Source organism: Pongo pygmaeus, chromosome 19, assembly GCF_028885625.2.
Source record: "Pongo pygmaeus isolate AG05252 chromosome 19, NHGRI_mPonPyg2-v2.0_pri, whole genome shotgun sequence".
NCBI lineage: Eukaryota > Metazoa > Chordata > Mammalia > Primates > Hominidae > Pongo > Pongo pygmaeus.
Window position 1 is genome coordinate 47,211,216 of NC_072392.2, and position 14,228 is coordinate 47,225,443.

Here is a 14,228-nt window from a genome sequence, read left to right on the forward strand (position 1 = left end):
AAAATCAAGACTGACAAAGTCCCAGGGCCCCTAAGACTCCAAAGGGGAGCTGTCTCCTGCCTGGAACACCTCTCCCCACCCCCAGCCCCACATTGCTCTTCTCCAGGGCAGTGTTCTTTCGGACATTGCTGACATGCTGCCTCTGCCCAGGGGTTGGGGCCCAGCTCACCTGGGAGCTCCTTGAGGACAGAGGTCAGCTCTTCGCCCCATGTCCCAGGCAGAGGGTAAGGCTCAGTAACAGAGTGTCTTACAATTCATGTTAAAATGCAGCCGGGGCATTTTGGAGGCCTGACCTTTCATAAGCATACTCTGGTGTGGCAGGAAGGGTAGGCTTTGGCTTTGGAGAGAGCTGGGTCCCTCTCCCTCCCTAGCTGGGTGGTCCTGGGTTCCACCTTCCCAGCTTGGAATGTGGAGCTGTTCCTAAAGCCTCAGAGTCATTGGGAGATTAAATGAAAACACACCACAGAAGCAGGTGCTGGGGAAATGCTAACGTCCTCCCCCTCTGGATTGGGAAGAGGGGGAGTGATAGCCTAATCCAGAGTCACAGCTTGATCCACTCAGCTGGCTATGTTGGCACTTTTCTGGCCAACCTAAGACTCACACTCCACTCTGAACCAAACCCGCACTCCTTCCAGCACAGGCGGAACTCAGAGCTGACTTAACTTCTCCAGCAGCCCCCTCCCCTGCTCACAGCTTTGCCCTGTCATGTGGGGTAGCTGTAGATGGGACTCTCTGCCAGGCCCTGGTCTGGTTTTCTCACTCTGGGTAGGAGGGGGCTGGGAGAAGGAATCACAGCGGGCGGCCAGGCCCCAAAGCAAGAGCCGGTGGTGTGGTTACCTCATCGCGCGAGGCAGTGTCTATCTCCGCAGCCAGAGACTGGGCTTTAGTCTGGGCAGCAAAGAGGTTTTTTGCTTCGTAGAGGCTGAGGCTCAAGATCTGCCCATTCAAGTCATCGTTCTGATCCCGCAGCTTATAATTCTCCTACAGAGAGAAGGACAAAGGCGATATCAACCCCAAGAGGCATCCACAGCCCACTGGAACCCACTTCTCCACATCCACCGTCCCCGACCTGCCGCCAGCACCATTCCCACAGGTGTGTGTCACAGCTGGTTCAAGGGGCCATAGATGTTGCAGCCTTTGCCAAGCGCTGGGGGGAAGGAGGGCTGGGTCCTGGTCCAGGGGACTGGCGTCCTGGGAGTGCACAGGGATTGTGGAGGAGTTACAGCACTGCTCAGGGCAGCCAAGGCTCCTGGCCATCCCTTCCTCCCTGGGCCCTGCGTAGGAACATCACCCACCCAGCAGCCCAGTGAAGGAAGTGATGCTGGCCCTTGCTGAAGGAAGTGATGCTCTGGGCTCTCTGGGCAGGCTGGCCAGCTCATTTCCTTGGCTCCCCCGGCAGCCACGTTCCGAATCCTGCTTGGTTGGAGTTGACCCAGGTGGACCCGCCCAGATCCCATGCACCAGTCTCACACTCCAGCTTTTGCCTAAAGAGCCCTAATGCTCACACCTGGGACCCTGGGCACCACACCCCTAGACTAGGAGAAGGGTTGGGGTTTTAGGACTTCTGTGAGAGCACAGCCACCAGCACCTTTGTCCCCAGTGGAACAAACTCAGAAGGATAATTTATGCTGCAGGCTCTTCCACCTGTAGGGTCAGGCAGAGCTGACACTTCACCCAGCACCACCTGGCCACTGCCACCTCCTGATCCACTCCCCCACCCAACGGTCCCTAGCTAAAGCAGCGCTCCTTGAAGTGCAATCTTCTGGCTAGGCACAGTGGCTCATTCCTGTAATCCCAACACTTTCAAAGACTAAGGGTGGGAGGATCCCTTGAGCCCAGGAGTTCAAGCCTGGGCAATATAGGGAGACCCCATCTCTACAAATAAATACATAAATAAGTAAATTAGCCAGGTGTGGTGGTGCTCTCCTGTAGTCCTAACTGCTCGAGAGGCTGAGGTAGGAGAATTGCTTGAGCCCAGGAATTTGAGGCTGTAGTGAGCTGTGATCACACCACTGCCCTCCAGCCTGGGCAACACAGTGAGACCCTGCCTCAAAAAACAAAAACAACATTAGCTGGGCATGGTGGTGGGTGCCTGTAGTCCTAGCTACTAGGGAGATTGAGGCAGGAGGATCACCTGAGCCCAGGAATTCAAGGCTGCAGTGAGCTATGATTGTGCCAAAGCACTCCAGCCTGGGTATCAGAGCAAGACCCTGTCTCTTGAAAAAAAAAAAAAAAAAGGAACCTTGGGTCAGGGTCTACTTCTGGGAGAACCCAATGCCTCCAGGCACTATACTGCAGCTGGGTATGTTCTCATCCTCCACCTTGAGCACCAAGGCAGGGTCTATTTCTTTATATGGACGTAAGGGAGAGATCTTCGGATCGATTTTCCTGAGCTGTGAAATGGGGCAGTCAGCCCTGACAAACAGGTTGCTGAGAAGCAGACAGGCAGTGCTGCTACAGCTCTGGGCTCCCCTGCCACAGATCCTGCACAGGAAACCCACGTGGTGGGCCCAGCCACCCTGCCCCACTGGACACAGAGACTGCTAGACTCACCTGCTTGAGCCGCTTGACCTCGTGCTCGAGCTCCACCTCGCGGGCCCTGGCATTGAACTCGCCTAGGCCAGAGGAGGCACTGCGGCCCCTGCCTGGCCGCTCGCAGTCCAGCTTGTACATCTGCAGGTGCTCCAGCTCCTTCCGCAAGTCCTCGATGAGCTGCCAGGGAGAGAAGCAGGTTGGCAGGAGCAGGGACACTGGAAGGAGCCTTGGTGCCTGCTGGCCTGGGACCTACCTCCTGTGTCGCCTCCCGCTCCTTCTGGAACTCAAGGCGGTTCTGCCGCAGCTTGTCCATCATGCGCTTGTACAGGTCCATCTCATCTTTGAGCCGCAGGCTGGTGTCCTCCAGACGGTCAGACATGCGCTGCCGCTCCTGGAGCAGGGAGACCCGATCAGGGGAGGAGAGTTCCCAGAGAGGGGCTCACTATGTCCAGGGGTGTCCCTGGGGTCTGGTCAGCCATCTTCACGAGGCAGATGCACAGTGAAACCAGCTCCCTTAGACGAAGCCCTGAGTCTTGGCTTACAGAAATGGCCAGAGCCCTGATGATTCTAGAAATACAACTAAAAACATCAGGCCTCTGAAGTCCTTCAACGATGCTAGATGCAACCTGAATTGAAGGTGTTAGCCCAAATAGAAGCTAACCTCTTTCTAAAACGAATTTTTCTCCATTGTATAAAGTAATAAATACATTCGCTATAGAAAACTTGGAAAATCAGAAATACAGAAACACAAGTTGTTATTAACTTTTTTTGCATTTCTTAGGGGGTGGGGCATTTGTTTAGAATTTCAGAAGCAATAAACTAAAGGCTCCCGATAGCCAGCCCTGCCCCTCCAAGCCTGGATCTGCTGCTCACCTCATCCAGTTTCTCTGTTTGAGACTTGAGCCGAGTCACTGTTGTTCTAAGCTCTGTATTTTCTTCCTCCAACTGCTGCACCCTGGCGAAAGGAAAAAGACAAATCTCAGAAACCTAGAATGGAGACTCTCTGATAAGCGCCTGCCAGTCTGCAGTGATTCTCTGCTTCCTCCAAGAGGAAAGATACCAGAAACCAACTGAGAGAAAGAATATGATTATTATGTCAAAGACAATTTAGCCGTGAGCTTCCTGTATCAGCCAAAGCAAAATAGTAAGGACACTAAATTATCATTCTTATTTTCTTTCTTTTTTTTTTTTTTGAGACAGAGTCCTGCTCTGTTGCCCAGGCTGGAGTGAGGTGGCACAATCTGAGCTCTGCAACCTCTGCCTCCTTTAGCGATTCTTGTGCCTCAGCCTCCTGAATAGCTGGGATTAGAGGCATGCACCACCACGCCTAGCTAATTTGTGTATTTTTAGTAGAGACGGGTTTTGCCATGTTGGCCAGGCTGGTCTCAAAAACTCCTGGCCTCATGTGATCCGCCCACCTTGGCCTCCCAAAGTGTTGGGATTACAAGAGTGAGCCACCACACGTGGCCTTTATTTTTCCAGTAAGTGGAAACATTCATTAGAGAGTAGGAACGCAGATTCTTTTTGTATGCATCCTTCAGATCCTCAAACACGGGGATGTCTTTCTGCTAGATGGAGAAACAGTCTTCTCGTGGCTTCTGTGACTGGGCCCTCCTGTTAGACTCTGTAATTTGAAGGCAATGATCATATCGGCTTTTCATTCTCCGCCAACAGCATCTCATCCAGGGCTCTTCTCTGAGCGCTCACTGCACCTGCCTCTGATGACCACAGGCACGGGCTCTGACAGTAATAATCCTCTGTTAGCGTTCACACAGGAATTCCACAAAGGGAATCCTAAAGGGATTCCACAAGAAGACAGAGCCTGGGTGTTCAGGTCAGTTTTTTGTTTGTTTCTCTGTTTTGAGACGGAGTCTCAGTGGTGTGATCTCAGCTCACTGCAACCTCTGCCTCCCAGGTTCAAGTGATTCTCCTGCCTCAGCCTCCCGAACAGCTGGGACTACAGGTGTGCACCACCATGCCTGGCTGATTTTTGTATTTTTAGTAGAGATGGGGTTTCACCATGTTGGCAAGGATGGTCTCCATCTCCTGACCTCATGATCCACCTGCCTCGGCCTCCCAAAGTTCTGGGATTATAGGCGTGAGCCACTGTGCCCAGCCTCAGGTCGGTTTTAAATGATCTGAGAATAGGTGCAGGTGAGTTGGGCCGTCGGTGGCACCAGAACTGAACAGGGTCACTTCTGGCACTAATTCCTGCAGAGCATCCCGTTCTCGACCTACCACCTCCCCATCACATCCTCTTTCCTGGAAGGATGGCGTCTGGGCCTCCACTGCCCTCTGGGCTCCAGAGAGGAATTCAGCCCCACCACCTGCAGGTGGCCCCAAGCGGGTGGAAGTGGTAGGGAACCAAGCATACGGCAGGACTCTGGGAACACCACTCGGATATTTTACATGAATGGCGCCCCCGGAGCTGTGTGAGGGGCACATGTTAGGAGATAGTTCCTGAGGGCTGGCTTTCTGCACTTTGTCCTGTGGCCCAGGTTCACACTGTCTTTTACCACCTCCCGTGTCCCAGCCACCTCTCTTGGGCCAGCTGCCGAGGCGGGCTGAGTGAGAGTAGTCACCCTTAACTAGGCACCAGTCTCCAGAAACAGATGCAAAACAGCAGCTTCTAGAACAGAGTCAAAATGTAAAATGAACCCCTGGTGGGTAACTTAGCAAAGCAGGTCTCAGACACTGGGGAGTTGGGAAGTCTCCTCACCAAACTGCACAGGGCCAGGGACATGGGGGCAGGGAGGTACCTGCCTGAGAGCCCAACTCCCGGTCATTTGCTCAGCAGCCCACCAGCCGCCAGGTGGGGCTCAGCAACTCTGGGAAGCCTGAGCATGGAGACTGGGGCCTCAGGGGGCCTGAGGAGTGCCAGGGCAGCTGTCCTCTCTGCCAGAAGCCCAGGCGGCCTCCTCGGCCTCGGTCAAGGGCCGCAAAGGTGCTTCATCACAGAGGCATCATCATAGCCCTCACTCGTGGGCAGGGTCTGGACTTACATTGGCTCACCCACCCACACAGCCGCTCTGTGGGGCACACTGGGAGGTGACCCAGTACGTCCAAGGCCATGGAGCTAATGGGAGACCAACTCAGATCCCTGGCCCGGGGCTGCTCCTTGTCCCGCCTGCCTCACGTTCCAATGACGAAGCCACAGGCACACGCAAGGCACAGGAGCCGGGTTTTCCATTTACCTTGGCCCTGGGGCTCTGGCTCAGTCCACCAGGGGTCAGGGGAGAACATGACAGCAGGGGGCGCTCCAGGCCTGGATGTGAGACCCAGCCCACGCCCTTTTCTCTTTGACAGACATTTGTGTAGTTTGCATTATCAAATGTGAGCCACGCTCCTGGGAACATTCCTTAGCGAACTTCCTGAAGAGCATGCCTCTGTGTTTCTCGTGGTATTAAAGTGGAACTCGTACTACTAGGAAGGCTCAAGAGGCTGCCCCTCAGCCTCAGATTCCCATCTATAAAATGGGGATAGCGCCTATCCCACAGGGCTGCCCCAGGACAGGGGGTCCCTCTGAGGGAGGGGGCTCGGTGGAGGGGCCCACCTGGCATTGAGCAGCTCCACCTCGGTAGCCTTCTCCCTCTCCAGCTTGCTGTAGGCCTCGCGGTGGCGCCGCGCCTCCTCCTCCAGTGCCTGCTCGGCTGTGGTCTCCTGATCCTTCACCATCTCCTCCAGCTCATGCACCCTGAGGACAGCGCAAGGGGCAAGCTCTTGGGGCCTGCACCATTTCACCCCAACCCAGGCTGTGGCACGGGGGACCCTGGGCCCCGAGACCCTGAGTCACTGGCATGTCCACTGAGGGCGTGTGGGCCAGTAGCTTTTGGAGAGATGAACAGGGACACCACACATCTAGAGGGGGTGTCGGTCACACATGCCATGGAGAGGCAGGCCTGGCAGTCAGAAGGTGGGGCGCTCAGGGCAGCACAGGGAGGGACCGCCCCCACCAGTCCCTGCAGCCACACCTGGCTGGAACCACCTCAGGCCTCACCTCTTCTTTTTGTGCTATTCCTTCCCGGCCACCCCTCTGATTAATAATTCAGCTTATTGGGCACCTTGACTCCCAAAATAGGCACATCCTGGCTGGTGGCCTGAAGTCTGCCCCAGACCTGGGACAGGGCCAGGGGCACATAGATGTGAGCACCCCAGTGACAGCCTGGTTGGTATTTCGGTCTGGGATACGTCTCACTGGCAACAGCCCCTCCACCAGGCTGACCTTCTGGGGTGTACAAAAGGGCCCATCTTTGGGCCCTGTGACAAGTTGGAGGACCGGACCCCTGGCCAGGGTATGTCCCCCAAGGGTCATGCCATCTGGTGAGGACAACTAAACCCTGAATCCACCACTGCAGACAGCATCAGGAACGGCAGGCTCAGGGGACCTCCATCAGCAGCAGTGCTGGACCCTTCCCACCGCCCAGCTCACACTGGCCTGTCCCTTGCAGAGCTTGTCCCTAGGAAGGGACGTCAGGCTCCCATCACTGTATGAGTGAGAGACAGTGGATCCCCACTCCCATCTTGGACCAGCCCTGTGGCTGCAGACCTCAGGGGGTAGAATCCATCGGGCCTAGAGCCAAGGTCAAGCTCCAACCTGTCTCCCTGTCCCTAAGGTCCTGTCCTGGGCACCACATGTGGGCAGAGTCATGTGACAAGAGGCTGATGCGTCACAGACCCTCAGAGCTGCAAAGGTGTGAGGCTGCCTCCTCCCAGAGGTCTTAGCAAGATGGACCCCCCTTTGTTCCCCAGCGTCACAGCCGAGCCCCCAGCGCTGCTGCCTGCTCGACCTGTGCACCAGCTGTGTGTTCTCTTGCTTCAGCTTGCTCTTCAGGTCCCCGTTGGTCAGGCTGTCATTCTCCAGCTCTGTCACCTTCTTTTCCAGGAAGCTTACCTGCAGCAGGGGGCCGGGGTGAGTTGGAGAAGACCTCTGAGGCCACAGAACCGAGAACCTCAACGACGTGAGGTTCATGAGCAGGACCTCCAGACCACCGTGTATCCGAGAACGGTCATGTGTGGGGTGGGGGGTGGGGAACACATGACCAGGGCCACCTGCTCCCAATTCCTGGGCAGCTACAGGGTCTCCCAAGTCCCCAGACAGTAGCCTGAGTGCACCCCACCTCCCCTGGGAGCAGGCATGCATTCAGTCCCTTCTCCAGCCACCCAGGGCCCACCTTCTCTGTGATGTCATTGTCGCAGGAGTCAATGCTGTCCCGGAACAGGTCTTCGGTGCTGCCATTGCTGCTGCTGAAGTTGCTGCTGTGCATGAGCTGCCTGCAGGGGTGGGAGGAGGGTGTCTGGCTGCAGGGGCCTTCCAGAGACAGTGGCCTACTCACACTACTGGCTAGGTGAGCATCCAGTACCCCAGGGGGTCTGCCCCTTTAAGGAGGCTGCCCTCACTCAGCCTGAGAGGAAGAATGTTGCCAAACCCAGTGGATTACCCCACGCAGAGGATGGCAAATGGGCTGTACAGACCCCCGGGGTCCCCTGGCAGACACAGCCAATGATGCACAGCTTCTCCTGCGGCCTCAGAACCCTCTTCACGCCAGCATGCTGGCCTGCAGCTACCCAGTGACCTGAGCTGGCACGTGAGCCCCCTCCTCTTCCAATGGGGAAGCCCCTGAGGAGGTAGCCCAGCTCCATGGCCCTGGAAGAGGGTCTGGGCCTCCTGAGGCTTAAGCCTCTCCACCAAACTGGCTCCTGCTACGTCTCTGGGAACTCTGGGGGATGGCAAAGGCAGAGAATTCTCCAGGCCTTGCAGAGCAGTGAGCCGGGGTGGGACTGGGCCTACTGAGCTAACCCATGCCTGAGGCAAAATCCAGCTGCCACCCCCAGTGACATCCCCTTCCAGCTCCCTGATAGGCAGCAGCCAGGGTCTCTGAAAAGAGGCCAACCCACCTAGCTCCTGGGCCCTTGCTGCCAGCTCCCAAGGCCCTGAGTGTGGACCTGGGGCCACACTGAACTGCTGCAGGACTTAATCGGAGCAAAGTGACCAGCCCCAATGGCGCACACTCGTGCCCAGATCCCCGCCTGCAGGAAACCCGGGGTCTCTTTATTGAGTATGGCTGCTAGCTCCAAGAGGGGGGAAGGGCACTGAACGCTGTGGGGTGCTCTGTCTCTCTCAGGGCATCCCTGGCACGCCTGCCTGAAGTCAAGGTGACCTAGGATTTGAAGAAGGGACAAGGGGTGGGGAGAGAGCAGGGAGGAGCTGGCCCCTCTTTTTCAGAAGTGACGCTTCCCTGGCTGCACTGCCCTGGGATGGCCTCGTTCCCCTCTGCTCACTCAGCCACATGCGGGCACCAGCTGAGTCCGGGTTGCTGGCAGGGAGCCCCGGCCAGTGGGCAGCATGGGGACAGCACTCAATTTGCCCTCCCTCGAGGCGGGCCTTACCGTCCAAAGGCCGTGCTGGAGATCTTTCGGTTGGGGCTAGAGAGAGAAAGGAAACAGTCATTGAACAGAGGGGCTCTAGTCCACTCCCTTACTCTGTCCCAGCTGTAAGACACCAAAGTGCAGGACAAGACTCTTCCCTCCCACTGAAAGGAATTCACTAGTCAGCTTGGTCCTGAGAAGAAACAGCCTGATTTCCTGTGGCAGAAAAAGCCCCTGGATCAACCCTCCTCTGAGAGCTCTCACCTGCCCAGACAGCAGGGGTCACCTCACCATGCCCGTAGCTTCTCCCTCCAGGCTCTGCCCTGGCCCCCCGGCCTCTCACCCCCCAGCTGGGCCTGGGCCTCACCTGTTGGCCTTCAGGTTTTTCAGTCGGGCTTCCAAGTCATTGAGCAGGTTGATTTTCTTGCAGCATTGAGAGCAATAAACATCTAGCAATTCGCTGTTGTACACGTGCCGCATTTTCCTAGGCGTCTGCCCCGCACTGATTCATGAGGGAAAGGAATCACCGTCTTAACTGCTGTCCAGGCTGGTGCCCTACGCCACCCTGCTGAGCTGACTTTACTTGAGTCCCCAGTACCTTTGAACCTTGTTACGGGGGAGAGGCAGGGAGTGGAAACATAGCAACAGATCATCCCTTCTCCAACACGCTCAAAGAGAAGCCAGTGATGCATACCCATTTAACAGCTAAGGCAAACTGCGAGCTCATTTCAGAGAAAGTGGTGACTCAGGTGGGTGAGAAGGGATCACAGAGGGTCACTTGGAAGGATACTTCAACACTGAGGTTCTAGGCCACAAGACGACACAGAGCCCCGTGGCCCCCGTTGTGCAGCCTCCTAGGTCAGTTAATTCAGGAGAACTCCTGACCCCCAATCAGGGTGCAAAGGTAGCAACCCCAAGCCCCAGGAGCAGAACTCAAGTAGCTGAGGACAAAGGAAAAGGGCCAGCTCAGGACTCGCACCCCCCCACCCCCTAGGATGTGCTTAGATTGCTTCTGCAACTTTTGACCCCAAATGACATCCCAGACCAAGGGGCCACCTGGAAGACACCGAAGACCCCAGGTCCGAGTAGACGTTGGTCCTGGTCTCATCATCGGGGCAAGGGCTGCTGGGGGCACAGTCCACATCGTCACCCTCCCCATAGTCTTCAAACTGCTCCTCATTGCTGATGAGCGAGGTGGTGGAGTGTGTAGAAAGGTCTGAGGTCGTCATGGATGGAGTGTGGACCAGGGACCTGAGGGTCCGAGAGCACCCAAGTCAGAGGAGGACTCATGGGTCCCCAGCCACAGCCCGTGGTGGGGAAACTGACTAGGCATTTCCCTTTAATTGGCACTACCGATTAAGTTTGTACCTCTTGACCTGGTAAGTACATTTCAGGGACCCTATCTAAAGGGAAACATCTCACCACAAAACTATTTTTACAGTTCAAACCAATTCTACCTGTGCTATCCCAGAGTAGCAAACACTGCTTCCAGCCTAATTGTCTAGCTAGAGCTAGATCTAATTATAATTATTGAATTACAATGTTAGTAAATTATTAAATTGTGGAATATCAAATAGTTGTTGAAAGGTTTGGTAAAACATTTGGAGTAGTGGCAGGTGCGGTGGCTCACGCCTGTAATCCCAGCACTTTGAGAGGCCGAGGCGGGCGGATCAGAGGTCAGGAGATTGAGACCATCCTGGCTAACATGGTGAAACCCCATCTCTACTAAAAATACAAAAAATTAGCCGGGCATAGTGGCGGGCACCTGTAGTCCCAGCTACTCAGGAGGCTGAGGGAGAAGAATGGCGTGAACCCGGGAGGTGGAGCTTGCAGTGAGCCGAGATCGCGCCACTGCACTCCAGCCTGGGCGACAGAGGAAGACTCTGTCTCAAAAAAAACAAAAACAAAAAAACAAACAGAAAAACATTTGGAGTAGCTGCTCTGCCTCTGTAGTAGCCATTGTTTTATTATTTCCTTAATAAACTTGCTTTCACTTTAAGGAGAGGAAAAAAAACATTCGGAGTAATACAGAAAATGAATATAAATGGATCTAAAATTTTAGATACTGTAAGACTGAGTATGGTCATCCCTTGGTATCCAAGAGAGATTTGTTCCAGGACCCCCTGTGGACACCAAAATCTGAGGATGCTCAAGTCCCAGATATGAAATGGCATAGTATTCACATACAACCTATGCATATCCTCCTGCATACTCGAAATCATCTCTAGATTACTTATCATACCTAATGCAATGTAAATACTACGTAAATAGTTGTTATATTGTGTTGTTTTTTCAGTTTGTCTTTTTTTTTTTTTTTTGAGACAGAGTCTTGCTTTGTCGCCTGGCTGGAGTGCAGTGGTGCAACCTCTGCCTTCCAGGTTCTAGTGATTCACCTGCCACAGCCTCCTGAGTAGCTGGGAGTAGCCTCCTGCCACCATGCACAGCTGATTTTGTATTTTTAGTAGAGATGGGGTTTTTGCCATGTTGGCCAGGCTGGTCTCAAACTCCTGGCCTCAGGTGATCTGCCCGCCTCAGCCTCCCAAAGTGCTGGGATTACAAGGCTGCTCCCAGAGAGCAGCATGGCCCCTCTTCTCCATCCACAGCCCCAAAGGGCCCCACCAAGAACATCAGGACTCTGAGAATCACTTGAGTTTGAGAAACCCTGCATTGAGATATACTAGGTTGAACCACATGAAATTACTTTTTTGAAGATGGAAATGATTAAAAGTTGTCAATTTCATGTGGTTCAACCAACATGGGAACCCCTCTCTTCCCTCTCCAAATCCCTGCAGCAGTCGTAACCATCACCTTCTGGTAAGGGGCTGCCACTTGCAACCCCCTCGGCTTCCTCAGCCACAATGGTGGCAGCTTCCCACCATCCCACAGCACTGTATCCCTCGAGAGACTTGGTGAGGACTGAGATGGAGGGGACTCCTTTCTGCCAACACCAAAGTTAAAGGTGAAACTGCTTCACTGGGAAGTCACTTAGGTCTTAATACTGTTTTTAAATAACATTTCTGATTATGGGAGTACATGCTCAATATAGAAAATATAGCAGAATAGATGGGAAGTAATTAAAATGATCAATTGGCCAGGCGCGGTGGCTCACACCTGTAATCTCAGCAGGTTTGGGAGGCTGAGGCAGGTGGATCACGAGGTCAGGAGATCAAGATCATCCTGGCCAACATGGTGAAACCCCATCTCTACTAAAAATACAAAAAATTAGCCAGGCGTGGTGGTGGGCACCTATAGTCCCAGCTACTTGGGAGGCTGAGGCAGGAGAATGGCGTGAACCTGGGAGGTGGAGGTTGCAGTGAGCTGAGATTGCGCCATCGCACTCCAGCCTGGGCAACAGAGTGAGACTCCATCTCAAAAAAAAAAAAAAAAAAAAAGACAAAAATTAGCTGGACATGGTGGCACACGCCTGTAGTCCCAGCTACTCGGGAGGCTGAGGCAGGAGAATCGCTTGAACCTGGGAGGCGGAGGTTGCAGTGAGGTGAGATCATGCCACTGCACTCCAGCCTGGTGACAGAGTGACAGTCTGTCTCAAAAAAAAAAAAAAAAAAAAAAAAAAAAAAGATCCCATCATACAGAAATAACTGCTTAATTTTCCAGATTAATTTTTTTCTAGGCATTTCCTAACACATATGTCTGTGTGTTGTTTTTTGTTTTTTTTAGAGATGGGGTCTTGCTATGTTACCCAGGCTGGAGTGCAGCGGCTATTCACAGGTGTGATCCCACTACTGATCAGCACTCGAGTTTTGACCTGCTCTGTTTCTGACCTGGGCCAGTTCATCCCTCCTTAGGCAACCTGGTGGTGACCTATTCCCGGGAGGTCACCATACTGATGCTGAACTTAGTGCAGACATCCGATCGGCATAGTGCACTAGAGCCCAGAAGTCCTGGGCTTAAGTGATCCTCCTGCCTCAGCCTCCCAAGTATCTGGGACTACAGGCACATGCCACTTGCCTGGCATATGTCTGTGTTTTTAACAAAGCTGATCTCATGGACATCTTTGCAACCTGCCTTTTTTTTTTTTTTTTTTTTTGAGACAGGGTCTTGATCTGTTGCCAGGCTGGAGTGCAGTGATGTGATCATAGCTCACTGTAACCTTAAACTCCTGGGCTCAAGCGATCCTCCTGCCTCGGCCTCCCAAAGTCCTGGGGTTATAGGTGTGAGCCATCATGCCTGGCCACAACCTGCTTTTTAAAACTAATTGAGATCATATATCTCATATTATTAACTAGTCATTTAAAACTCCCTTTGCCTGCAGGACTAGGACTGAAAATAAAGTAAAATTAAATTTAAAAACTTGACTTTGCACAGCTGCCTAAAATTCCAAAACTATCCCTTACTGTTAAGCATTTAGTCTGCTTAGAATCTTGTGCTATTCAGAATACCCATGACACTAATGCCTCTGATACAAATTTTGAGCATGTTTCACATTTACTTCCTTGCAGACACTTTCCAAGAACCACATTTCTGGGCTGAGAGGGCAAATATTGAGCTTCAGGAGGTTTTAACTCACTTGTCCTCTGGCAGAAACAGGCCCCCAAGTCCCCCGTCCTTCTCGGCAGGACTCCCGACAGACCCCTCCAGGCTCTGAGTGCTCTCCATGGGGCTGTCCGTGTACAACTCCTGGGGGCCCTCAGGTGGCGCCAGCGTCATAGCCTCCTCCTCGTCCGCGGGAAAAAAGCCGGGCTCCCTGGGGATGAGCTCGCCATCAGCAAAGGTGGGTCCTGTGACCTCACTGCCCTGGGAAAGACAGAGCAGAGACAAGATAAGTGAGGCCAGCTTCCCAGGGCTCAGTGTTCCAATCAGACCGCAAGGGCATCAGCCAGGCCAAAACAGCAGGGATTGGGTACAAGAGGCCCAGACCCCGAACCCTAAGTGTGGGAACACCTGGCAGGTGATTAGTCCCAGGGACCTCTCATACTGGCTGACTCATGAGCATCTAGTGAGGAGCTGGAACTCCCAGGAACAGCCATCCACGAAGAAGGGCCACAGTCAGGCCAGCCACTTCATTCAGGGCACCCTGGTTGGCACATCAGAGCTCCCACTGAGGCAGAATAGGGTCTGGAGGCAGGGAACGTAAGGCTGATTCACACTGACTTCCTAGAGCTAAATCAAAAGGAAAACCCCAATTTTCCGAGCCCAAGTAGCTACTCCCTTTGCATCCCCATCCCCCACCCCCCCACGCACCGCCCCCTCGCCCCCCAACCTTTTCTGCCTGGCAGATGAAAACTGAGAGTATCTCTGATTGGTCCCCTCCTGCAACCAATCAGGCTGGTCACAGGCTAAGTTTTAATTTGCATAGGAATATAACT

The 14,228-nt window shown here is 53.8% G+C and overlaps 1 protein-coding gene across 5 annotated transcripts in view; it reads right to left on the reverse strand.

The window, feature by feature from the left end:
• RAB11FIP4 (RAB11 family interacting protein 4) overlaps positions 1–14,228 on the reverse strand; it is a 143,029-nt gene that overhangs the window by 3,148 nt on the left and 125,653 nt on the right. For 2 of the 5 annotated variants that reach the window (XM_054459926.2, XM_054459928.2), the window contains 11 exons: positions 13,430–13,656; positions 9,958–10,152; positions 9,269–9,403; positions 8,923–8,958; positions 7,707–7,806; positions 7,323–7,426; positions 6,089–6,229; positions 3,409–3,490; positions 2,789–2,926; positions 2,554–2,712; positions 838–981 (listed from right to left, as the gene is read on the reverse strand). In XM_054459926.2, the coding sequence (XP_054315901.2) occupies positions 838–981; positions 2,554–2,712; positions 2,789–2,926; positions 3,409–3,490; positions 6,089–6,229; positions 7,323–7,426; positions 7,707–7,806; positions 8,923–8,958; positions 9,269–9,403; positions 9,958–10,152; positions 13,430–13,656 (1,461 nt within the window). Of the gene's footprint in view, positions 1–837; positions 982–2,553; positions 2,713–2,788; positions 2,927–3,408; positions 3,491–6,088; positions 6,230–7,322; positions 7,427–7,706; positions 7,807–8,922; positions 8,959–9,268; positions 9,508–9,595; positions 9,838–9,957; positions 10,153–13,429; positions 13,657–14,228 lie in introns of those variants that run through there. The other 3 variants (XM_054459927.2, XM_054459929.2, XM_054459930.2) reach the window with 2 other exon arrangements.